At 33.6% G+C, this 27,963-nt stretch overlaps 2 protein-coding genes across 2 annotated transcripts; one reads left to right on the top strand and one right to left on the bottom strand.

Annotated features, from left to right (window-relative positions):
* Window positions 1–1,818: 1,818 nt before the first annotated feature.
* On the top strand, window positions 1,819–10,228 carry LOC125503700 (sodium/potassium/calcium exchanger Nckx30C-like; the record flags this gene model as incomplete). The annotated part of the gene is given in 2 exon segments (XM_048664431.1): window positions 1,819–1,969; window positions 3,585–10,228. Coding segments are annotated over 2 exon segments (241 nt in total), but the record flags the coding sequence as incomplete, so codon positions are not given.
* A 1,462-nt stretch (window positions 10,229–11,690) lies between these two features.
* LOC125503699 (DNA polymerase zeta catalytic subunit-like) lies at window positions 11,691–27,227 on the bottom strand (the record flags this gene model as incomplete). The annotated part of the gene is given in 13 exon segments (XM_048664430.1): window positions 11,691–12,780; window positions 12,842–13,064; window positions 15,031–15,258; window positions 15,586–15,776; window positions 15,833–16,108; window positions 17,397–17,599; window positions 19,040–21,396; window positions 23,064–23,106; window positions 23,842–24,045; window positions 24,408–24,906; window positions 25,325–25,555; window positions 25,899–26,457; window positions 27,041–27,227. Coding segments are annotated over 13 exon segments (5,348 nt in total), but the record flags the coding sequence as incomplete, so codon positions are not given.
* Between the last annotated feature and the right edge of the window lie 736 nt (window positions 27,228–27,963).

Here is a 27,963-nt window from a genome sequence, read left to right as displayed (position 1 = left end):
TGTGGGCTGATTTCAAATAAAAGCTAACAATATAACTTTTTTGCCATATTTGAACCAGTCATTAGGTGACGATACATTTTCGATCCGTGACAGTTTTTATTTTTATTTATTAGTTAAAAGCTGCCCAATGAAAATAAATTATCCCATAATACTGATAAGTCTTCATTTTATCATTAAAGTCACGAAATAACGAGGAAAATTCTCCTATTTTTCTCCTGTTATATTCTACTTTATTTATTGAAATTAATTTATTACCAGATTTGAAATTACTTCCGGGATTCTTTGATTTCAACAAAAATACCACTGGAACTTGTTGAATTAACTTAAATTTACGTAAATTCAGATAAAATAGTGGAACAAGTAAGCGATCTAGAGCTAATTTTTTACATTTTAAAGAATTTATCAATTTTACTAGATAAGGCAAATACTACGTTGTCTTATTTATTTTTGCATACAGTATGCAGAACTTCACACATTATGTAAGAAAGTTTCGAAGCAGGTGATTTAAAATTGGCGTCGCTTTTTTCAAGGGATTATTGGCGCTTATTTCGAGAGCGAAACGAAAAATATATACAAAAAATGTTTTAGTAATTTTTTTTCACTTATTAACGAAGATTGAATTTCAGTTTATAAACGAACGCGTAAATGAGATAATCTAAACTAATATTTGGACTTCTACTTTTTTGGATTTTTGGGTTTTTAGGCCGTGTTTTTAAAACGCTCGGCATTCTTCACAACGGCTCCAGAAAAATGAAGCAAATTTTCAATCACTCTATATTAAGTATAATTGAAAATATGAGAAAAGTAATTTAAAACGCATTTTCTGATTTAGAAAGTACCTACTTAACTTAAAGAACTTGTAATACTTGCATAAGAAATCATGTATGGTTTGGTAGGGCCCAAAAAAGTCCGTTGAGGGGTAATTGTGGCTAATGCGAAAAATATTGCATCTAACTATTTATATTTATAGTTAATAAAATGTATATTAACTCTGTCATGATTGAGTTAGATACTTTTAGAAAAACATGTAAAGATACACTTTGCGGTTAGTTTTATAATTTTTAAGAGAAGCCATTCAAAAGCACTCTTTAAAGAACGCAGTGGTGAAAATTTCCTCACATCTCTGGAGTAACTGCGTTAGGGACAATCAGTTGTGTAAAAGTATAGAAAGTTTAAAGTTGTTAAACGGAGTTTTACATAAAACTGCGTGGTCCAATGACAAATACAGTCCACAAGGAGCAATACGAGCATGTTATCACTACCTGTCGCCTAATTAGGCGACCTCTTACTTAATAACTTGCAAGTCTCCCAATGGACAACTGAACTGGTGAAATGTTCGCAGGTCCGTTACATATTAACTCTAAAACCTCCAGCGGGTCTAATTTGGGTAAACACTGCAGAAGTAAAGACCAATAAAACTCGCCTTTCGTGGTCATTCTCACCTGCCCAGTTGTTGCAATTAATCTTGGCTAATTGCTTCTAATGTGGACGAAAGTAACATCATTACAAAAATACATATTTTTTTAATTTTCACTTATAACTACCGAATTACTTCCACATGAAGGGCTATTTTATTGAATTTAAATATAGAGAAGTTTTAATTGTCGAATTATTTCTAAACGGGGGCGACAAACCATCCCAAAATTCTCCCTTGTATTTTCTAATATACAGGGTGTAGCATTTACTAGATTCACGATATACAGGGTGCACCGATTTGCATTGTACACGATTCAAGATTCTTGTGCTAAGTAACGTTCAGGCATAGCTACTAGCTTTTGATTAACACCATGAAAAATAATATTATATCTTGAATTGCAGGTTACCAGTGCCTTGGCTGCTATTTGGCATAATCTACCGCGAACCTGTGGAAGTGAATTCAACGGGAATGGTTTGCTCTATCACCATTCTGTTCATGATGCTGCTCTTCGTGATTATGTCCATCGCCATGTTCAGGTGGCGAATGAATAAAGTACGTTTGCAGAGTTTTGAAAAATATTCCTATTTTTGCATAATATACTATGTACACAGCTAAATAATCCCCAAACTCCCATCAATATATAATTTTTCCAAATGTATCCTAAGGCTGATTACACGCCAAAAAACTTGTACAGACGATACTCCTCTAATTACACATGGTTTGCACATGCATTACACTAAATTAAAATATCTAGTACACTTAAGTATTCGCTGGTTCTACAAACGCGGACTGACACCAAATGCAGCAACAATCCAATAATAAAGGGATTTCCAATAAGTATTTGTTTTTAAAATTAAATAAAACACAAAATATTTAAGATAACTAAATGATAATTTATTTTATTTTATTTTGAACTACAAGTTACTATGTATGAGCTGAATTACGCATTGTTCAAATCTGCACCTCAGCTTCGACTACAGGAGCGAATTCGTTGACTGTTTTATTATCTCTCTGATTTATTCTCCAATCAATCGGCTCTAATTTCAGCAATGCAGCGTTTAATATTTAAGCTCACCCCGTCAAGAGTTCGAGGTTTGTTCCCATAGAGCAACTTTAAATACCTCCACAAAAAGATAGCTTGTGGAAGTTGCAACTTCCTGGAGGCCAATTAACGGTTGATTTCTGGAGATTATTGATTCACCAAACTGTTCTTCGGATTATGTGTTAGTGGAATCAGCTCTATCGGGTTGAAACCACAAGTTTTCCAATTCAATTTCTTCCAATTGCGGTCATAAAGTCCTTTTACATCGATGGCTAGCGATCACCATTCACAGTAGCCGAAATACCGGCGTCGTTTTGAAAAAATATATTCCAAACCACACCAAGAAGCAACTTTTTCTGGATGCGAATGCTTCTCATGAATCGCTTGTGGATTATTTTCACACCAAGAACGAGAATTTGCTTTATTTAAAGAATCATGTGTAACCACGCTAAGACGATCATTCTCAACGATTCGACGAATAGCAAGCCCAGAAGAATTATTATGTCGCACATAAATTTCACGAAGCGAACGTTAAGTTTTAGTAAATCAGCGAGTATTTTGATAAAACGTTTTGATACTTTTCAAGCACTCTAAAAGCGTGTGATTCACCATGATGAAATGGCATAATTTACTGAAGACAAATGTATTCGCATGAGAGTTCCACTATTTCAAATATGGATCCAATAACATTTAAAAAATATATCATTCCTATTGGAAATTTAACCCCATTATGCACACCCAATATACAATCAACCATTTCCAAATCTGCAAACACAGCAGTGCTTGTCAGCAAGTTAAATTTTACAGAACATGTACACAAAATTATAAATATAAAAAACCAAAGCGTGAGGACGAGGACTAAACATTTACAAATCAATTTGTATCGCAATAGTGGGCTTTAATAATAGTGGCTTGGAAACCTGTCTAGAGCACCACACTAATGGATAGATTAGGCTATGACAAATAAAATAGTTTTTATTTATTTATAGATTATGTGCATTACATATTCTCCATGTGCATTAACTATAGTAGATATTTCCGTTCCTTATTTTAAGCTATTATTGTGACAAATAAAGATTTTTGCTACTGGTATCATTTAATACATGCATACATATTATGTTCTAGGGTCTAGGATTCACAATGTTTCTTCTCTACGTTGCGTTTGTGGCCGTCTCGCTCATGTTCGAGTACAAATTCATCGCGTGTCCGTTCTAATGGCCAGTATCGTTCAACATTGGACAACATATTCGTAGCTAATTATAGTGGGTAAACTGGTTTTTCACAGACCAAGAAAGTTTTCAACTTATCTCTAATGCTATTATGTATATTATTAGTTCATATATTAGTTTCCAGTAGCTAAGAAACGACAACTTTATATTAGAAATTTTGTAATTCATTCCTGCCTTACTATTGACACAGGAGATAACTTTAATCCACTAGCAAAGCCTGATGGTAATCCATAAATGACCATCTATGATGAATAAAAAAGTGACAGCTTTTTAATCAATACCAAAGGCAAACATATCCAGGACAACTGATTGCTGTCGACAAAAAATAACAAAAATCTAATAAAGTATTGCTTGCAATAAGAAAGAATGGTTTTCATAATAAGGTCTACCATTCTGGTCTTCCCATTTCGAGATCATAAGATAATGGTAAATTCGATAATTTTAATTTTAGGCCTCCATTGAATGTTCATTGTTGGGATTGTATTGATGAACTAGAATTAGATCTCAGTGCGATTTAGATGCAACTCGATTTAGATTTAACAATCAGGATGGCACTTCACGTTTCATGCAAAAACATCTAAAATATCTGCAAAATCTACCCATAAAACATTTCTTTTTTGTTAATTTACGTATTGTTAACTTGAGTAGCGATTGAAAGCGATTTCAACCTTGTTTAAAAAAACGGATTCAAATGGATGTTATTAATAATTAGCAACATATATTCTGTTTGCAGAAACACTTAGGAGGAACTGGAATTACTAAATATCCAAATAATAATAAAATATCAGTACAATACAAATTCGTTAATCCAGGGCGATTAATTTGAATAAAAAAAATCACAAAATTGTGAGAAAAATAGTTTTATCTATTTTGTCTATCTTCTTATCAACATCCAAAAATTATATTTTTGCCATCAGTCTTACTTTTTTTCAGGAACAATGATTTATTCGTGTTCGTTCCTTAGTTTATGATTTGGACCTTCATTCAAACCTGCATTCATTACTGAATTAATCATTTCTTCCTCTGTTACATCATGTAAGGAATTGTTTTTTATCGCCCAATATTTCTTCCCTTGTCAATTGGCTTTCAGGATGCAATATTCATATGGAATCTATAACAGGTCTTCATTTTACAGACGTTTTTGGAGTTCTGACCAGAGATGCGGTAAACGGTTATTTTTCTGTAACAGGTTCCGACGTTCCAGTTTCACTTTGGTAGTAAGTTTCTTATAGGTAACTTATTTTCTTGTTTTTTTTTTCGTGGCGTCCGTACCGATGTGTTTAAAGAAAAAAAATATACGCCAGTGTTTATTATGAAGTTCTTTATTTTTTCGCAATACGTATAACAAACAATACAGTTGTTGAATTAATTATTTAAAGTGAGTAAACACCTTCCTTGGTTAAATGGTTGATGATTTAGCGGCCATTTTTTGAAAACCTTCTAGTTTTTGCATTACTAGGCCGAGGTCTATATCAAGACCAATCATCAAATTATATCCCTTTATAGAAGTGTTAACCTTAAACCGCCCAAATCAGGACTTTCGACATTTTATATCTCCAATTGCATCATTTTACAGCCAAGTCGAGCATCAACACAAACGCAATTAATGTTTCTTAAGTTTAAGGAAAATAATAGTATCACGCACACTACGGATTTTAATAAAGTCCTTCTTATTTCAAATGAAAATTGCAAAACCGAGATCATCTAGATCTAATTCTGGGCATCATACTATTTCCACAGACTTTGGAACAACTTCGGAAATTCTAGATTTTCTAGTCCTAGATATCTAGAACATTTTTTTCTAATTAGATTGAAATTGATGAATGAATTATCCATCACAACTCACGTAGGTGATCCGCTTTTTATCACTAATTTTGATGAGTTATCCACAAATGTTCATTCCATATGTACAAGCCATCTGTGAATAGGCTCCAATATTTGTAGGTGCAGAAATGAAATAATGCATAATCTTGATTGATCTGATTCAGGTGTTTCTTGGCTCACATCTTTTCTGTCACTTTTTAAAAACACCAATTACTGTGAAATATTGTAAAGGCACTTGTTACTCATGTGTCACATAATCTTCTTACTGGTCAACATTGAGTAGAGCTGAATCTGAGAATGGTTATTCTATACAATATCGGTATTCAAAGCTTTCAGCAGCAAGTTATTTATAGTAAAACTGTACATTTTTATTCGGGATTATTATTAATCCAAGTATTTGTTTATTTACTTTTTTATCCGATGCCATGTATGCATTTTGATATTTTAGAAGATCTACAAAGACGTTTTGGTAGAAATAAAGTGGCATGTAGACGTATCCCCGACCATATAGCAATAATGAGCTAGTTATTTTTCCTTCAATAGGGGAGATTTTATACCGTAAAACGAAGTAAGTTTAAACATTTTTTTTACTTTGATACTTGATAGATTGTCATAGTGGAATGTAGGCGTTCTTAATGATAAAACTACATTGTATCGGTAAAGAGCAACGGAAGCATATTGTTAATATTTACTAATTGGACATCTAAATTTTAATCGCTGAACTTTTAGCAATCGTTTTAACGATTAGAAAGTCGATTTGTATTTGTAATTTTACCAATTGCATATCAGAAAACAACATATATCTGATTCTTAGAACTAAGTCTAAATATATAATTAAGAAAATGAATCGTCATTAAAATCAAGCATGTATCAAGATTACTAACAACATAAAATCGTGGCTCAAAAAGTAAAAATTTAGCAATTAAACTTTAGATAAGCCGTAAAAATAAACTTCCCGAAAATGATGCGTATGGAAATACGAATAATAATTAGAGAAAAACTAGCTGAAATATACATACATATCTAGTTGTAGATAATTATGTTTCTAGTATGATATAAATTGTAGAAAGTAAAATTGTAAATATAGTTAAAATGTTTTATGGCACTTAAGTCTAACCGATCTTCACTAAAAGTGCCTATTGTTACTTTGTTTTACACTAAGTGATAAGATTGTATTAATAGGAAGCGCATTAGTCGGTAACTGGGATTCTTACAAATTTATTTTACTTCATTCTACATCGGACTCGATGTCTAAAGTGAATCAAATTCCGGATCGTGCTTAAAGTCGAAGCACAATTTGTCCTGCACAAAAATAATAAATAGGATCCAATAATTTATATTTGTGCTATGCAAATCTTATTAGACGGTCTGCATAGGTCGTAACTGCACTTGGCTATCATAGAAAATTAATTGGCCACGTCTTCAACATTACTTATTCAAAAACATGTTTAGGATTTAATGCAGTCAAAGAGATGTTCAGCACTTATAAAAGTGGTTCAATTACAAAAGGGTCAAATCAACTTGACTATTCACAAAACCTAATATACATATGTATATTTAGTTTAAATTGTTTTAAAACTTTCAATGTATAAAATTACGAAAATGCACTTATCCAACATCTAAATAATGTAAAATTAAAGATGAACAACTTTGAAACAAGGTTTTTGCTGGTTCAAAAACTCATTCTTTTTTAAATAGACTTGATATGGAATGGTAGTTGGTAGATCTAATACAAAATATCGATTTAAAAAAATACCAAATGTAAATGTTCTTACAAAATACATGAACCGAAACCCATATTATCCCATATATGGACCATGGCTTAATTTTTTTATAATGTTAACATAATAAGTTGATCGAGAAGTTAGAAAACTCGCGCCCCGCATCTGTCTGTTATTGATTTCAACAACTCTTTCTAGGTCCTCTGTGGTGTGCATACAACATGCACACGTATGTTGAGTTGAGAGTGAGAATGAGTGAGAAGTGAGAATTTAAACACTAATATCTCAAAACAGCTATATTCGCAACTTTAGGTAAAGGTGGCAAAGTTGAAAAAATCGATTCCGAAAAATCTGATATCAAAATGAAAATTTCACTGATTTCGTAAACTTAATTTTGGTACATATCCAACCCAAACCCAATAAAGGTTTTCGTCTTTGAAGTCCACAAAATATTAGATTTATAATCGTGATTTATGATCGAAAATTTTCTGTAACGGAAGTTAAGGACAAATATCATTTTACTGGAAAGAGATTTTTGCTGCATAAAACAGACCAAAAAACTTTTTTTCACATAAACATGAACGAGACATAAATTTCCTCAGTGAATCAATACCGCAAAATTAGTATGAATTATCTAAAAAAAAACATGCTAAATATCAGCTCAATTATATGGAAACCCACATTTTACATTTTAATTAAAAGGAAATTTCTTATTAATTTACCCTGTATTACAGCTTCTGAATAACGGGATCATACAGGCATACAAGAACTTTGAGGTCTGCAATCGCATATAGTATAAGGGTACACATGCATAAAAATGTCGAGCAAAGTCTAATAATAGCAAGCAGCAACCATTTTGGGTGCTTAGAGCATTAAACAATCTAAGAATTCTAAAAATATTACTTAACTAAACAATTAAAACTTATCGTTTGATCGAGGTCCAGAACATTTTATGCGGATGATCCAGTTGCATTTTAATTTTGGTTGGCTGTTCATAAGGTAGAACTACCCGTAAATAGAAACTTTGTACGCTATGTACATTTACATTTGGTATAAATGAAAATACGTTAAAAAGCAATACTAGAGGACATGCTAGAGTCAAACACTTACTGTTGAAATTTAACTTAGCGCCGTGTGTTTAGAGCATAACGTTACAAGCAAAATCTCAAAAAATTGTGGGGAATATGTATTACATGAATCTCGTATGAAACTGCTCGGACAGAGCATTTACATGTAATATAATGATGTTTAACTGGGACGTCCAGGACTAATGGAAACTGATTTCCATTCTGTTAAGTAAAAATACTTGATATAATTCTCGCATTTCTGTTGCTTATAGTAACCCGTTGATAAGCCGTTTACAGCATTTTGCTCATATTGAGCAGTGTAAATTGTGTAAAAATGTCTCTCCGGACTTATATAATTATGTTAAATTTGTTTTTATTAGATAAAGTTGTCTGTTATCAAAATAGTATTTCTAAGTGTTCAAATAACAAATCCATTTTACCATTGCATTGGCAAAATTAAATTTGGAGAAAACAAGAAAAAGCATGCACTTTTTTAAGGCTTCAACAATAGTCGTTTTATACTAGTGCTTGTAAACTTAGGCATATGACTGAGATGACAAAACCTAGTTAAATGTATCGAGATACATTAATGTGCAACAAAATTAAGTGATTAAAGTAGATAATGTAATATTAAAATATTGTAACTGAAAAACTAGTCCAGTAAAATATGCATTAGACTCGTTAAAACAATATTTTCGCTTGCGACACTCTATCTTCTATCTCTAAGAAGTTAACTTTTACTGTTTCCAAGTATGCATAGATTTTACAAGTTGCAGTAAAAGCACAATAAAATGTTGATTAATTCAATATAAAATATCAATGTAAAAATAGATTATAGAAAACAAATGTTTGGCAATGTTTGATACATAATGATTATATAATGTTTGTGATCAAATATCAACTTAAAATGCGAAATGGTTTAATAATTATATACATATATAACTAATAGGTGTATACTAACGATACAATGTTATCGTGCCAGTTTGTGTGAATTTAATCATGCGGAAACAAGATTTTTTCGAAATTGAACCCTCACAATTTTATTAGTTATATGTGTACCTACACGCAGATTTTCGCACGATGATGTAAACATTTTGATCTATTGAGTCGAGTGTTGAACTAAGATATTGCATCATCCCTATTAAGGGCACGTTTACTTAAATATGCGCTCAATCTTGAAAGTGTTACCCGTATATTAACTTTCACGATAAAATTTTTAAAATAAGAGTTTGTGTTTTCTCTTAGCGTAACCAGAAGACACAAATTTGGGATTTTTAATAGGAAAACGATTTAGATAAAAGATATTCCTTCCTTTAAAGGTAATAGGTACTGGTGCTGTCGCTTAGTTCTTGATTTAGGTAAATGGATAGAAAATTTGTTACAAAGATTTAATTCGACAATTATTTATAAGCCAATCCAAAACATATCTGATTAGGCATAACTTATTTGCTGTGTCGTAATCGGTCCAATTTTCCAATGAAATGTTTGTGCAAACATCTTAACTAGTTTATACGAAATTTATCACAAAAATATATATGCTTTATTACCTACTAATCAGAGTTGATCAACACTCCTTAATTTAAATGCGTGCAAAACTTTCTATTATTTTTGTTAATTTACATTAAACTATTATTTATTGTATTTCTTTGTTGTTGAAAAGTTGAAACATGTTTAACTGATAACGAAATCTATTAAATAGAAAAATCAGTATTGTTCTATAACTTAGAGGAAAATATAATTCAGCTTTTTTCGCCTGCGCTCTATTTCGTTACCTAATAAATAAATAAAATCTAAGACTTGGCAATCCATTGCATTCAGTATTGCATTGCAAGCAAGTCGAAAAGGAAAATAAGTAAATATACCCAAAATGTGTGAAACCAAGGAACTTATCTCCTATATGGTGATTGTATTAATGAAAAATTTAAGTTTTGAGGGTATTTTTTTAACTATAATATATTGAAAACACTAAAGCCTGCCACACACGATCCTACACCGCAGTACGATTTTATGGGAAAACCCAAAACCGAATGTCAATTGATTTTATATTTGCGCAGAGCGACCAAGTGGGTTTCATTTGACTGCAGACCAACCAGAGGCCATTAGATTTGTGTTTCCATTCTATTTACAGTAGAATTGTACTGCGAAAACGCCCGACCAAGTCGTACTGCGACACTGGACTACGTATGCAGGGTTAACTTTAGAAAGTCATTAAGTATTTTTCTTGGTTTTCTTCAAAATTCGTAGTGCCGCAGCGTTTTGAGAAATTAACAAACCTCAATTAAGATTGGTCGCTTCGATTCGAGACGATGTTGAAACTTCGGAATACCCCAAAAGTAGGGAAATAAAGCGGAGAGCAATAAAGCTGAACAGCTTCAATATAAGCAACTCTTCTTTAGCAATTAATGCTAATGGCTCTTATCATAAATTGTTTTAAAGTGCAGAATTAGATGCACTAATACATCATTACAGTGTTTCCTCTAAGCATGTATTGTAATTACACCCATGTTCATTTTGTAGGTACACCTAAATAAAGCCCTGAGTCTTTATTTATGTTGGCAAGTGGCCAAATTTCATGCAGGTTATAATTGAGCGGTAATCTGAACACTGAAAAAGAAAAAAACTCTTTTGCTTGAGAGACGATGGGTAAATACACCTTTATGTTCAGAGACAAAGAAACCTCACTGTATATTATACATCTCCGAATGTTTTAGCCATATTGGTTGCTTAAATATTTTGTTTCGTACTTATTAGCTCTATAAGATAATACTAGGTAAGCGAAGAACGCCACATGCTTCTGAAAACATCATTTTGAGTAGGTAGCAATTAAATAGTTTTAAAGGTTTAATACTTTTATGATAAAAATATACCAACATGATTAAACTGTACATGAAATAAATTATAGCATTGTTAACGATGTATCCCTATAGATTGTTATTGCTAGAAATTTTTTATTATATTATAATATAAATTGTATTTACAGCCATTTTATGTAATGGTGCGTTAATTTTGCCGACAATATATTAAATAAAAAATATTTATGTTTTATTTCTATCCACAATGTCTATACATTTTTCCTCATTTCTACAACTAGTACGATCGGAATCTCCAAACTGTTTCCTAGAGTTTGGAAATTTCAGTATGTGTAAAATTTCATTTAGTCTTTTTTTTTATTTATTTTAACTTTAAAGCCATCTTCAGTTCTCCTCCCTTGTAGAAAAAGGTCCAGCCTTTATATAAAGGCGAAAGTGTTAAGATTCACTTTTTTATTCATCCTATATAACATTGACCTAATTTCGCACATCACATGTATTTTTTTTTGGCTGCTGGATAATTTGTTTGATTGGTATTTTTCATGAAAATATAATTTTGTTTCTGGATGTAAAAACTTGGTTTTAAAAAAACGTTTATTTTTACAAAAATAGATTTTTCAACAACGAACTAACTGCCTTAACTGCTAACTTAGGACTAATTTCTACATGTCGAATGCGCAGCTTATATAATAATTAAATGCTGCATCGACAGTTATGGATTGAAACACATAGTGGTCTGCGTAAGTGGTCATATAACTATATTACGCATTATAACTTGTGTAATTTTTACTATTAAACCCCAGCAAAAGACTGCGACGCGTGTGGGTGCTGGGGTGCAGCGCGTTCAATGTTTTCTTCTTTGGTTTTACTGAAGATGAAGAGACTATGAGAGACGCCGGATGCGTTGTTTTAATGAAAGGAATGAATGAAGTGTCAACATGTTTCCTTCTTGTAAAGCCTATTTGCCTCACAAGTATCTGATTGGTTTCGAAGCTGCTGGGTCAGCCATAAATTAAGACCGAATGACCTTTGTTCCTTTATGTATGCAAGGGATGACAAAATCTTTAAGTTAGTTTTTTGGCCTTCTTCGCCGACTGATGCATGCAATCTGGTAGTGTTCAAAAGGCAGGAATTTGCCTTTTTGGTTTGTTGAAATATCGAAATCCCCGATGTGGTATTGGTACCTGCGATCAGCACCTTATGCGAGCCATATCGAACCGAGATAAATAAGAATGAATCAGTAATAAGTAGCAAGTATTTTGAGCACTTTCGTTCGTGGGGCTTTATAACGTAAAATAATCCCTGCCGAGAGGGTCAGAAACTATATGATAACTGTGCGTGGCCTTCACGAACTGCAGTCCGAAGGCTGCTATCTTGAATGAAATTAAATGTTAAGTGTTGTTTAAAGTGCCGCGTCGCAAGAGGCCAGATGACGCGGCACATAGACCCACAGACCGGCATCAACACACAAGTGTCTTAAGACACAGTATTATCCGGGTCTAGTTTACAGTGTGTTCGTTGGTTCAAAAAATATTGCTGTTACTCATTAATTGTCTAACGTATCCAGATTGCTGCTGATCGTTGAATGTTTGATTTCTCCTATATAGAACTGGGCAGTCTAGAGAAACGCAAACAATTTGATCTACGCTACTTGTACAAGACTGACAGATCTACGAAAAAAATATATATTAAAAGCCGCGCATTAATTTCTCAATAAATAAATATATTTACCAGCAAAGCGTTATTATAGTTTTCTTCCCATTTTCTTAATTTCTCTGCTAAAATCGTATATGTGATGTTTGGTTGACTCTGACACATTTGGCATAAGCCACCCTGACTCTGTTGAGAGCAGCCGACACAAACGTTCGAGATAAAATACTGTGAGAGAGTTGATTTCACAATAGGTGAAGAGTTTGGAAGATTGGGTTTATTTTTACGTGGCATTTTGTGAAACCTGAAACAGAAATTTTCCAAATATTACCACGAAGATAATGAAAGCAACAGGTTCTCTCCAAAATAATATTGTTGCGAATGCATAAGAGCGACAGAATACTGAACTTCCAGACAAAAGAAATGATTCATTGCATGGTTTAAACGAGAAACAAAATTTCAAAGTTCGATTTATTCAATTCAATCGAGTTAAGTGTGCCACGTTAATGCTGCAAGCAAACAAAAACAATCACAAATCATGTTACAGCTTGAACTAAATCGGCCATGTAAGCGAGCTTTAATCTACATATACAGGGTGTCCCGTAAGCACATGATCAAAAGGGTACTGCGATATTCTTTGGATCAACAGCAGACGATCTAACCTAACTTTTATTAACGAAAAATGTCTGGCTCCTATGCTATTGATGGTCAGTTCTTCAAAAAAATACGTTTTTTCAAATTTTTTGGTGAAACTCGCTAAAAAAAATATGCATGTTTTCTTATCTTCTGTCTTTACATCAGAACAAATTCACAGCGAGTTTCACTAAAATACATCGTACCATTCGCCCGATATTTCAAAAAAGGAATTTTCTTGAAGAACTGACCATCAATAGCATAGGAACCATACATTTTTTGTTAATAAAAGTTAGGTCAGATCATCTTCTTTTGATGCAAAGAATATGACAGTAGCCTTTTGATCATGTGCTTACGGGACACCCTGTATATCAAGCTTTAAAAATCGAAATTTTCCGAAAAATCGCGCAAAAGATTAATGAGCTAAATCTTCTCAAAATCAAGTTATGTAATCCGCAGCATATAATCATGCAAGCACAGAAGCATTCATAAATATAGCCAGTTTTTACGCAAAATATCCAGTTCAGATTGGTCAAAATTTTATTAAAATCGAGCAAAACAACTGGTTCGATAGACTGGCTGGATAAACGGGCATTTAATTTAGTATAAAAAAGTCTATTGCGCCCACCGTCGCGATTTGTTTATCTTTAGCTGTTAAATTGAAGTGCAATGATTCATCCAAAGGGCGATGAAGCAAATGATTATATATTCGTGGTGGTTCTATCAAGCCTGAATATTCAATTCATTACAGATAAGAGACGTAATAGGTCGCCAGTCATTTATCGTGTCCTGTGAATTGCGTACTTATGGGAAATATAGAATCATTGTGGCCCTTAAGGGAAGTCCGGTTGTTTATCCTTGTTAACTGCAGGATTAAAGTTTTTATTCGGAGTGGATTTCCATTGTGTGTAGTGCGTACCTTTGGAGCATTCATGGGTAGGAAATGGAGGATGCAGCAGCAGGTTGCAGAAAGCTGGTAAGAATGATTTCTAATCTATACATCACTTAATTTGAACTGAATTTAGTTTTACCAAAAGCAACTGAAGTTGCGTGGATTATTTGTCTCTTTCTTTGTTGTGCTCATTTCAAATAAATTAGCTTTGGACACCAATGTGTGGCAATCCTGCTGTACTCAACACATTTTTTCTTTCTTTCCAGGTGGCACGATGCAGCTTGCGGTAAGTTTGGCATTACTTTTCCCCTGATTACCATCTAGTTGTAGAGCCTTAAGTTCCATATTGTTGACTTGCATTTTATGATATTGTTGCTTGTTACATTTATTCGACGAAGAACGACGAGGGAGTTTCTGGATTCTGAATCGGGGCTTTCGATTTTTTTAAATTACATTTTTGTAAAATTGATTTATATTCCGGTTTTATACTATACGATTTATTCTGTAGAAATAGATGGCAACCACGGAGTAATTTTCGTTTCGCGTTTCGCTTTTTGCAAATTTGTTATAGAGGTTTTCTGAATAATGGAAAATGCTGTTTTTATTTTCCAATTTGATTTTGCGCAAGACTTCATGATTAGTCCCGTATATCGTGTTTTCTAGCAATAAAACCTTTAATGACTGCAAGCGATATACCTTTTGGGATCCTGATACAAGGTAAAATAAAAAGATATATATTAATTACCAAGTATTCACGTCTGCTCCAATCAAATTGAGGCATCGGTTAAGAGGGGGAATGATTACTTTGGTAATATAATAGAGAGCGTTAGGTCGTAATGAGTTATCATTCAGTAGATCTCTCGGGCTTCGCACAAGTCGAATAAGCGGCAAACCGGGAGGACCGTTTACTATTACATATGGGACTCTCTCTCCATTTCTAGGTTCATTTCGCTTATCGACTGAGGTCCATTTACTGAAAAAAAAATATTACAATAATCTGGGAGTCTAAACCAAAAATGTTTACATCTCATAAATTAGCTTTTTAATATTTTATAATTAGATTATATTTGTTTCCACATTATATAAATGTATATAGAAGTTACCAACGGAAGGTAATCCTTACGCTTTGATGCTCACCGTTACGGGTGATTTAGAAAACTTCGCCAAGAATTTCTGGCGATGGTTGTTTTATAAAAAACGTAAATCTCAACCAACAAGATCGCAAATTTTCTAACATATAGTTTGCTTCAGAAACCATATTTTTAAAGCAATCATTAACATGTTCTGATCATATGCTTACCGTGCTAATTCCAATGCAGGTACACAAGCGGCAGGTTTATATCCACTCCTGCCTCGATATTCTTTGGCAAAAGTGAGGTCTTGAATGCTGGCTCTTCCAATTTGGATTTTGTTAAACTGTTTTAATACGTAATTCTTTATGAGACTGACATCCTTGGTTTCGAATAAAAGTGTTAGACACTTTTGTAACATCTGGAGCAATACATGTTTTTAATTCGGTCAATAGACTAGAAATGAAATCATAATACTTTTGAAACAGCTGGACAACCATCTCGTCGAACAGTTTCTATTCCTTTTGCTTCGTATATGGGCTTTACTACTTCAACCGTTTCGTACATGTAGCCAACATATCGCTTCTTGGTTTGCAAAATGCAGGGCTGGTAGACTTTTTCCAGTTTCAGCTTTACAGGATCGGGATTATCTGCGGTGACGGCGTCAGCAATTTTTTTACCAATTGTAAATGCATCCTTTTTAGATCTTCCCGGTACCAATACAAACATTGAATCAGTATCTCCATATACCACCTAAAAATATCCAACTTTTTAAAACTGATTTAACGGATTTTTAGACCGGCAGGTTAGATGTATAAGGAAAACGAAAATTTGGCTACTTCTATATCGTGATCCAACAACTTAAAATATTTTCAGGAATGCAGCATTGGCGCTTCTAGCAAAAAGTATAATTAACTTTGCTATTTCAAATGAGAAAGAGTTTTTGCTTTCTCAAAAACTGTCCTAAAGTTTTCCTCTATTACTTTCTATGTCCAACTCTATCGGTTTTCGAGTAACTAATTGTTTTCAAATTGTTCTGTTCAAAACTTAGTTATAATTAATTGTTCATAACTGCAATATCTGTAACCGTAAAAGCTTCAAATTCTGGTTGTAGCATAGATATTAAAATTGAGTATTAGTGTTCTATGGAGATGCGTGTTCTGTATTATAGAGGGTCTCGTAAAATGAGTAAATTACGGATGGATTTCAAAATGGTAGAAAGTTGATTTTTTTAATCGATATGTACTATCGAAAAACCTGAAAGATTATCAAATTCCTTTTCAAATGCTATATCATGTTCGTATATTTGAATAGTATCTAAGGTTTCAAAGATAAAAGCTAGTTTTTTAAAAAATGGAACTATTTTCAGGTATAAGAACATCAAATATTTTTCAGGTTTTTCGGTAATACATAGGGTGTCCTATGAAAAAATCGACATCGGACCGCTTTGAAATCTTGCTGTAAAGCAACTAATTACAGAATAGAACATACTTCTTCATGCAAAACTAATACACAACACATTCGTATGCTACATTCAAAATTTGATGTGTTTTCTAATACACATATTGCAGTTAAAAACATAAAATTAGAAGTAAGTTTTGAACAAAAAATTGGAAAATAATTAATTACTTGAAGATTGTTAGATATATATCGGAAAGTATTGAAGAAAAATGTAGGAAAGTTATTGGGAATCCAGAAACGGTATTATACATAGAGTGTCCCATTTGGAGTATCAAAGTTGATGATACTTTTTGGCTTAAGCGCAAAAACTGCATTGTTGAAAATACTTTATATTGTTAGATCACGATTTTCAAGGCGCGTTTTCCATATGCCTCTAACGGAATCCACCTTTATAATCCTGCATTAAATACGATGTATTGTATGAAAAACGTAATTTCTGAGGTTGTTATCCTTCGTAAAAAATTTAAATCTAACAGGTATTTAGTAAAATAAATGACATTGTAAAAAACGATATTAAAAAGTTAAAAAGTTTAAGGAACTACGTAAAGTTTACTTGCTAAAACCATAACTACCTACTTACTTTAGCACCCCATTCGGGAGTGCTCTCCACTAAAGCAATGGCTCTTTGTAAGGTCTCCCGGCCTTTGCTAACAACACTGTCGCCAACTTCCACACAACACATCCTTCCACTAAAATTAGCTGCTGTGTATCCATAGGTGACGTTGGCAATAAGTTTCAAACCTAATTGTCTATTGTGAAGAACTTTTTGTAGAGGATCGTTGCCTATAAGGAATGTATCCGTGATAACTAACTAAATTATTTGAGCAGTAAATTTTTAACTTTCGGCTTCTTTTCTTTTCCGTTTTATACGGCAAGTAATATACACGAACTATTTAAGCGGCCCACTTACAGCATTTCTACTTTCAATATTAGGAGAAATCTAAAATGTGAAGGATAACCCGCCTTATTTCAGACTACAGACTAGAATATGTAATTCTAATCCAACTTTTGTTCACGTAGTGAGTTGCATGTGGACCAGATTATATAAAATAAAATTTTGATATATAAAAAACATTAACTAGTTCCTATATTAAATTTGAAACGAAAGTTTTGAGATTTGAATTCGAAAAAAACATTAAAGCTAAATTTGACTTAATTACTAAAATATAAATAACTTTAATTTCATGGTCATTTTAGAAGTGCGATTTACTGTTACTGATTTTGTTCTGCAGTTCCACATTGTTCTACATTATTTCAAAAATGCTTCACATTTTCTATTAAAATGCCTTCTTCTTCTTCTTCTATTTTTATTTGCCCTATATAATTTAATAGCGTTATCATGGAGTGAAATGATTTATCTAAAGAAGGTTGATATGAAATATTTTGTAGCACCCTATACATTTACGTCTAACTTCAAAATATGGAAATCATAAAACTTAAAGTATGACCAAATCTTAAATTAGAAGTACATTCATTTTCTACTTAGATAAAGTCTTAAATATAGTGGGGTTCTCTGTACAATGACTAAGATTTTTAAATGACGAAACAAAAACTATTGTGCTCCATTAGCGAAAGTTTAAGGTACAATTTAATAATTTGTAAAAATTTGAGACTACTGAACTTCTGATTAAACTCATATTAGTCAGTTGCACCTAGAGATGAGCTAAAGCGTGATTTTAAAATCACTGTTATAACTGTGAGAGTGATTTTTTAACTACGAATTTAACCTGATAATGTGATTTCACTTGTGGTTGCGTTTTCGCGATATAGCAGCGTCATAAGTAGATGGGCACTTGTAGGTCACTTGCAGACAATTTTAAAACATTTGAAATTCATATTTTTTTAAATAAATAACCTTATTGAGGTATACAACAAATAATGTTTTATACTTAAACTACAAATGATTTTAAGGACACTAAAAAATAACAGCCTCTGCAACTAGCAACTGGCTACAAATTTTGTAAACCCATGTAGGTACTTAAAAAGTTCTAAAAACATTCTAAATTTTTTTCAAACTAGGAACAAAAAATTATTGTTTTACACAGAACGAATAGCGCATGTAGCTCTAATTCTTTGTGAACAAGCTATATTTGATTCGAATTTTTGATCTGAAAAAACTTTATTTGAGTGAAAATAGGTACAAAAATATTACTTCGCTACTATTCGCAAAAATTTTCAGAATTTAATGATTGGACATATGATGATGATGTTTTAGCTACATACCTTTATTTTCTTTCATTGAATTCTTAACCATTAGTCTTGTATCCAAAACCTCTTTCAGCATGCGTGGTAAAATGCCTTCTCTCACTTTTTGTTTAACGAACACCACGCCGCATGGGGAATAATTCAGCAAGTCTCGTTTGCAAAGTTTCCTGACAATGTTCTTGGACACCTTCAATTGAGTAGCTCCAAATTCAAATGGATAATTCGATCCAAGCTTGTTGACTCTTCCCAAGCACGTCGTAAAACAATAATTGTAAGCTATGATTATAGAAGGATACAAGCTTTGAAAATCCAGTACTATAACTGGATCCGTATATAATTCCGATTTGGGTTCCATAATTAGAGGCACGTACTCTGGAGCTTTCATGCCAGCTCGCTGTTGAGTATCCGGAGATACTGGAATATAGTTTAGAGGCTTAGCTAGGCGCAACATCATAGATTCTACTCGAAATTGAGATCCTCTTGAAAGCACTTCGTAGAATAGAATACCAAACAATTTGGCAAGTTCGCTGGTTCGGTTTAGAAAGTCCTGTTTATCGAATAACTCTAAAATCGTATCGGTTCTCTGTAAATAATATCTGACCACCCGATGTCTATAAAGATTACTGCGATGGTCCCACCACCGAGTCAAGTCCTTCGAAGTATACATCGGCACGCGTCTATGCAAAAGATGATAAACCACCGACTCAAAAGTGTAGCTTTGTAAAGCTATTTCGTGCCGCATAATTCTCCATACATTTAAGACAATTCGTCCAATAATATTTGTTTCTAATTCTCCGTTGTCATGCTTTAATTTGGATTTTCCAAACTTATGCAGCTGACTTCTACCAAGCAATGGTAGAAGGTTGATTGACAGTACAGCTGCTCTTTCCACTATGTAACCCCAAGATAACATTTCTATTTCGTATCCTGCTAAAACGTCTGGATCCCATTTCTTCACTAAATTTACGAACTTGTATATCAGGGCTTCTTCAGACTCCACGTAAGCAATATCACAGTCGGTTCCAATACCATATAGAAAATCGGGTCTCGCAGCCCCAAACTCTACTGGGAGGCAGTTAACAGCAATTACACCACTCGCTTTAGATCTGTCGGCATTCGGCACATCATTAAAAATAGAGTAGAAAATAGCGCAAACAGTATCCAGTTGTGGATCAGGTCGAAGATCTCCACGAGTTCGGATATGCAACTCCATAACCATAGTTGTTAAGAACTGAGGTTCTACCGTAGCTCTAGCAGCCTGCAAGTCTTGTACAGATTTATCAAAACCAAACGAATTTTGCAGTGTCTGGCCGGATATTTGACACGACGTGTTGGATTTATCTTCTGGAATTTGCAAATCATTCAATTGCCCGATTTTTCTATCATTATTAACAATTGAGCCGACAATTGCTTGACTGCAATGATCAGTTTGAGGCAAAGAATCAGGCGTTAGTGATAGAGACGCATCGAAAATAGATTCATCCCCAGGGCTATCAGAAACATACAATTTGGAGCGCATTTCATTTGTCTCCTCCAACGAACATGTTGGTTCCTGATGGTGGGAAGTTGAGTTTGATTTTATCCATTCTTCAACGACACTTACCGTTGGTGGTTTTTTGACCGGGCGTAAAGTCAGCGTCTTGCTTCTGCAATGTGCCAATTTTAAAATACATATGTTACTGGAATTGTGCGTAAGGTTAGCCACATTTTCCATAAACATTTTTCGGTGATTATCAAGCGCATTGTTCGAAGTAAAATCAGCCAGATGGGCCGTGGTACTACTGGATATCCGTAGAACTTTATGGCCGATCTCCACAGGACCGGTATAATCGTCTACATTGCTATAGAAGGGTTCTTTTGTTTGTTCATGGGGAAATTTATAAACATCTAGAGAAGATTCTACTTCGGACTTAGTTGGTGCCTTCATTAAAGGTTTATATGAACCGCTAATAGAGTTTTGTTCGGACATGTGCACTTGATGCAGCTTGTCTAAATATTTGATTTCCAGATCACTGTTTGCTAGGCTGAATGTTGGGTTCGAAGATGAATATGGGCAGGCTTGCTTCGATTTATCACAGTCTAAAGGGTCAGCATTTTCATTTTTTAGTTCGCATTGCCGCCTCGGCATCGATGGTTCCAAATCGCAATTATCAGAAAATATATCGGAATCGCTAGAGTTTGCAGCATAATCCGGATAAGTGATTTGTGAGGTTTTACTTTTGCGATTTGATTTCAAAGCAGATAACCGGGACGACAAAAATGCCTCAGTGTCTGCACGATTTGAACTATTATCAGATGAAAGAAACAGTCTTCGCTTATGATGCAATTCAGCTTGTTGAAAATGACTAGATGTGCTAGGCATTTGATCTTCATTTCTGAAATAAAAACCAGCAATTGATGTATAATCATTTAGAGTTTATAAAATAATGCTATCATTCTAGAATAACGACAATATGTCGATTGGTGGTAATCGGGATTGGGACAAAAATTTCATACAAAAACTTTTACCTAATATTTTTTTCTAGAGTTTGCTTTTTTCATTGATTCCCTGCCTTCATGTTGCATCCTTTAAATTGGTTATTACGTTTTGAATATATGGTTATGATATACAGAGTGTCCCGCAAACACATCATCAAAAGAGCAGTGAGTCATTCTTTGACTCAAATGATTCGAAATTTAATTAAAATAGGTTACATATTCTCATTGATTTGATGTAAACCTTAATGGGAGTACGAAATTTTTCGGTGTTTCACCATGTACAGGGTGTTTTCTCATAAGTTGACACGCCACCTAGATCGTTTATTTCAAAAGAATTGTGAAAGTGACCCAAACAAAAGTTGCTTAATTTCACTAAATTTTTTAAAATCTGAATTTAACATTAAAATACAAAAAAAGAAATGTGAAAAATTGACATAAATTCATTTTTTTAATGAAACACCTTATATAGTTTTAGACAGGCCGATTGGATTTTTTCCTGATATATTTATTGATTATTTATTGCCTAGATTTGCATTAGTCGTTTTTCTGTATTATGCTTACCAAATTTTACATAAGAACAAATTAAAGTAGCCTGAAATGAAACAAAAAACTATAGAAAGGGCACATAAACTATACATTTCAAAACAAGTAAATAAATAAAAACAAAATCATTAAAATTACTGATTTTGTATATTACCTCCGTTTAACGCTGGACAGGCTCTATAATTTACTTCAATTTTATCTATAACGTTTTGAATATATTAGTTATGATTAATATTAATATCGTTAATTGCAGCCTCTATTTTAAGGCGTCTAAGTAGAGTCTCATGCACAATATTCTTTAAATAACCCAGAGAAAAAAATCACGAGTCGTTAGGTCGGGGCTGTTTGGAGGCCATTGGATAAGACCCGCTCGTCCAATCCAGATATAAATATTGTCATTTAAAAAAAGTACTACCGGGCAAACGTTCTGAATTGAGGGAGCACCTTGTCGAATTTCAAGGCTACTTTGATTTGTTGATATTTATAATTTTTAAAACATGATATAGGAAAAACGGCCAATACGAATATAGTAAAAATATATATTTTTGAAATCAGAATAACCAATCCTATTGGTCCTATGTCCAAAAGTATAAAGGGTGTTTCAGACTTTATGTCAAATTTTGACATTTCCGTGTTTTATACATTTATTTTAAATTCAGATTTAAAAAAGTTGAATAAAATTAAACAAATTTTGTGTTGGTGACTTTCACATTTTTTTGAAATAAACGATCTAGGGGGGAGTCAACTTATCAGTAAACACCCTGTACAATAAATCTGCACAGAGTGTATAATCGCAAACTTGGATCCATTCATAAACAGACAGAAAAAAACGAAAGTGAACGAAAGGAAGTTGAAGCTGCAAAATCTGTTACAAGTAAATGAAAGAAAAATGACGAAAACCATTAAAACCCCAGTTAAGCCATTACCTATCTTATTGTAACTACTGCAATTGTCATATTGTCTTTATATTTCTCTAAGTGTACAAATATTACATACTATACTATACTATACACAAACTTACATGTTGCAGTCCCTGGAAAAGTCGCCGCTAGCATGAGGAAGATCTAATAACAGATATTTAATCGCAAATTAGCTTTAAAAATAGCTGTAATAATTATCATTGCAATGTTGTATATAATGTCGTAATATACACAGGGTGTCCGGTGGAAAAGTACCGCATATTGCGAATAAAACTACTATTGAAAGGACAAAGACCGCCACATTTATGTCCTCTTGATTTATTTTCGGGGGATATTTTAAATCGAAAATTTGCACAATTCAGCATAAAAAATACCAACAATTTGCAACAGAAATTCTTCACAACTTTCGAGACTGTTTCGAACAACTGCTCTATATGGATGTGAATGGGGAATAATTCCAACTTTAATACGATAACACGACAAAAGGAAATTTAATAGCATAAACTTTCATAAAATCACAAAAAACGTTTTTGCTTCCACAATTCAGGCGTTAGAAGACACAGCGATAAAAAAGAAACGCTTTCCCTGACAACAAAGAAATAGGGGTCCAGAGGTTGTTTCCTAAAAGAAACCGCAAATCTTGCCGGATACTTTTCGTCGAGCATCCCTGTATATATAAGTGTTAGACTGAAAGATAGTATTTTAAATTAGAGCAAAGCTGCGCATTTGTGAGTACTTATAAGAACAAAACTGTTTTTTGCAATTATTTGAAAATTTCTTGCATAACATTTGAGGACGATATAACTATACCGTGTGCAAGGCCCGAATGCTAACACCCCGAATTCGGTGCACTTTTAAACGATTTTATCCTCAGCTCACCTTTTTCGTTGCTCGAATAAACACTAGGCGATCTAACAAGTTGAATTCCTAAAGGAGCATAAGTTGGCTCGCTTTTTCCTTTCGCAACTTTCGCCAAAGTTATTTTTTCTTCGTCTTCTGAGCTTGAATCCATTGCACCATCACAATTGATGTATATATTTGAAGCTATCGGCCATCGCACTTCAGATTTTAACAAACCATTAACTTTCCCAAAATGAAAATAATATTGTTAATTTATGGTTTCAGTAAACAAAATAAGTATTCATCTTCTAAAGTATACACTGATTAGTTAATTAGATGAAGTTATATTTTTCAGTTTGCTAGAGGCATTTTCAGTTATTTCTACTTGTTTGCGCCCATCGCATTGAGGCAAAATTAAAACTATACCAAAGATTCCAGATCTCCTCATTTTGTTGCATAAGTTTATAACTTTGAAAAAAAAATAGTCAAGCTCTAATCCGAATTCATTGGAATCCATTAAAGGTAATAACTAAACTTCTGAAAGTTGTAAATGTGGGTGAAATTACGCATGGCTTCTATTGCTATCTTAATTTTATTTTACTCACCTATCAACCATTGCCTACTTGGCACGATCTTCACTTTCGTTTTGGAGCTTGTCTTTAAAATATTTAATGTCGTACTGTTGCCTACATTAAAATTTCTTCGCATTACTTTCACCTGCGTGTTTTTAGACCGCATATCACTTCTAAACGTTTGCTCCTCCAATCTGTATAGTCCAGATCTAATTATTCCTGTATCTTTTTCCCAAGTAGGCGAGTGCGTTGAACAATAGTCTTCTGTATGAAGATTCTGAACGTTTGAGCCTTCGAATGTATCAGCTGCATTCAAGTCCTCTACTTGACCATCGATTTGAGGAATCGGAGTGGTGTTAAAATATTTGATATCGTTGGCATTGCTATGGGTGTCCGCAAGGGCAATTTTTTTTATAGGCGTAGTAAGTGCATCGAACGGCATACTAAGATCAAGTAAATCGGCCGCTTCGTCAACAGGTTCCTCCGCAAGGACTTGAGATAATATGCTCATATCTTCCTCAGCACCACTCACCTGAGACAAGAATTAACACCTCTACTTCTCCTTATAAATAAATTCGCGTTTAAGACAATTTGCTTTGAACTGGTTCAAAATTAAGAAGTATAGTGTCTATAATTGGCTGTCTATCAGCAAAATCGTGCTGATAGATAAAAATATGGTAAATAATAAATATTTATTATTTAGCATATGCTAAATATGCTATTGGTACTCTAATAAGACCAAAACGCATATATTATTTTTCAATAATAAATTTAATATCTAATTATCAGTTAAATAAAATTATAAGAGTTGGTCTGGGCAGTAGAGTGTGACGATGGAATATCCAAAACAATAAATTCTGTACGAAACTGAGGCTTTTCAAAAATATAAACCTTTTCACCTTGGTGAAATAAATAATAAACATAAATTGTGGTAGATACAGTTTACTCACTTTTTCATCAGCCAATTGTTCTAATAGATGTAAGACGTCTTGTACGTCCGTATTCAAAGTCACATCGGATGGAGTTAAGGTTTTATCAAGGTCTTGACTGCTCGATAAATTTAGCGTTTCATCAAGTGATAATTCAAGCGAAGAAGGATAATGAATGTCCACAGAAGAAGCGTTTTGAATGTCTGCAACTTTCGGACATTCTGCTGGATATATTGATGTATCAGAATTTTGCTGAAATAGTAAAAAACAATTCTCATGGAACACTGAGACATTCAAAAACAGGTGAAATTGATTCGGTTGAGACGAATTATGTTTCAAAAAGTAATTTTTAACTGAATTGTCAAAGCAACGATTCTTGCAGTTTAATGCGTACTTTTATTTCGAGTTTTATCACGAAATTACGCAACTTCACTTCATAAGTTCGCTTCAGAACATCAGATTTTATTGCTTATGAAATTTCTCTGATGTCAACAGTTGAAAGAACGACAGAAAGAAAACCCTTTTTTAACATACCTGACAAAGGGCGCAATAGATTCCAAAACGCAAAAATATATTTTAGGTCACTAAGACGTACCTTCGAAACTTCGATATCAGTTGAGGCTGCTGCCAATCTTTCCTTAAGAGCTTGCTGAAAAATTAAATGTGTTTTGGATGGTGCTGATGCCGTATTTTTCAACTCCAAATAATCCCCCAATTGTGAGGATTGATTCTTATTTCTACGTCGCTGCTTTTCATCGTCCCATATTGCAGCAATTCCAGGGTTAATCGCCAAATTTCCGCTCAGAATTTCTTGCCTGTTCAGAATGTTTTCCGCCAGAATATCGGCCTCTAATTCGCATGAAGATATTTTCTCTATCGATGGTGGTAAAAACCATTCAATATCGATATCATGGTACGGCTTATCGGGATCCAGCCTGTACCTCATATTCGATAGCAACAAATTGCTCATTCCATGAAGATTATAATCTATCATAAACTGAAGAGTAAAATTGAGGTGAACCTCATGAGGTTGAAAGATTTGCCCCAATATGGCCTTGTTCAGCAAGAGAGTGCCCACTTTTCCAATCAGTTTGGGATTATAAAGATATATTTTGAAAAATTGATGCTTTTTTACGTGGTATCCATACATAGGTCTAAAAGTATTGAGACAAAATATAAATATTCAATAAAGCGTAATCACTAACGCGACCCAGCGCAAAGTGACGAACAACTGAGCGGAAACAAAGCGACTTGATAAGGCGTGCTAAAACTCTGTAACTTCTTTTCTGCGACTATTTCGAAATTTGGTATTTTACAAGGAATCAAGAGCTTCTTAAAACACTAGAGGGCTAAATGTAGTTTCATGGCTTAGGCACGACTATTAAATTTATGTGCGGAAACAAAATTTGAAGTTTCTAAAACAACTGCAAGTTGGAAAACTTCTAATGCACGATCTACGAACATCACCCTGTATGCAAGGGCAGAAAGACCGATTCGGTCGATAGACTTTTTCACTACAAATAAACATTGTTTATATATAAACACTTTTCAATTAAAATATGTATACATATAAATATTTATTTGCCATCTGTATCTATTTTGCGCACCTTCTTTGAAACATTCCGGAGGAAAATCTGGTTCAAGTGCGGGATAGACAACTCTTAACTTCGCGCTTCACCTCGCTTTGCTTAGGGTCGCTTCAATGCGCTTTGCATTACCGCCACCCGATTCACTTACATGCCAGATACTAAAGATATTTTATATACATGCTGCGCGTTGGAATTGGCCTGATTGAAAGATATATTAATGGCTTTATCCAGCCCTCTAGCTATTTGGCGCATAATATCTTCAGGCTTCCCATGTCCATCATATGGAATGTATAAGTAAGGAAACACTCCATGAATATGAAGGCAAATCTTTTTTCCTGAAATGATAACATTTATTAAATGTAATAATTCAATTCAGATTTTTTGTTCTTCAGTCGTTTCTCCTCCAATATTTCGAGCTTTCTGGTAACAACTTGCAGTCTCCATTTAACGAGTAACGGCTACGTAAGCAATCCATTGCCTCTTGAGTTATTCAGTTTATTCATATCGTTATTTCTCAATATACCAGGGGGTATCGAATATAAACGAACTGATTTAATTTTGAAACTGTTGCTTTATTAAACAATATTTACAAATATGTGCAATTTTTCTATACAGGGTGATTCAAAATTGGCGTCATTCCTCTGGAGGTGTTGTCTGGCGCTGTTATAGGAGTACAGAAATTATACAGACTGACAATAAGATAGACAAGGATAAACGGTAAATTCAACAAGATTTGTTGACGAAATATCAAACCTGTTCTCATAACCTCGAATATTGGTGTTTAAAATTAAACCATACAATACCAAACATTTGAATGGTTAACGCTAAACAAGCTAGTGCATGTGTAATCTCTTTATTATCCACTCTTATCAAGCAGCTTCTCGTATTCAGTTCACTAACTCCTCCTCTATTTGTATCTCCTTGTATCGTACGAACGTGGTAGAAATGTAGCCCTTCCTCGGTATTTATTTGGTGCGTGGGAAAGTGTCAGTTATTGTGCTCTGAGTGCCCCTGGAAGGCCCTGATTCGATTATGCCCAATACTTGTTCCTCTGTGTCTGGAATCCGAACA

This window comes from Dendroctonus ponderosae, unplaced genomic scaffold (genome assembly GCF_020466585.1).
Source record: "Dendroctonus ponderosae isolate FM_Combo_2020 unplaced genomic scaffold, Dpon_F_20191213v2 Dpon_F_20191213_241, whole genome shotgun sequence".
Taxonomy (NCBI): Eukaryota; Metazoa; Arthropoda; class Insecta; order Coleoptera; family Curculionidae; genus Dendroctonus; species Dendroctonus ponderosae.
The sequence above is the reverse complement of the archived record's forward strand: the minus strand, read 5'-3'. Positions and strand labels throughout refer to the sequence as shown.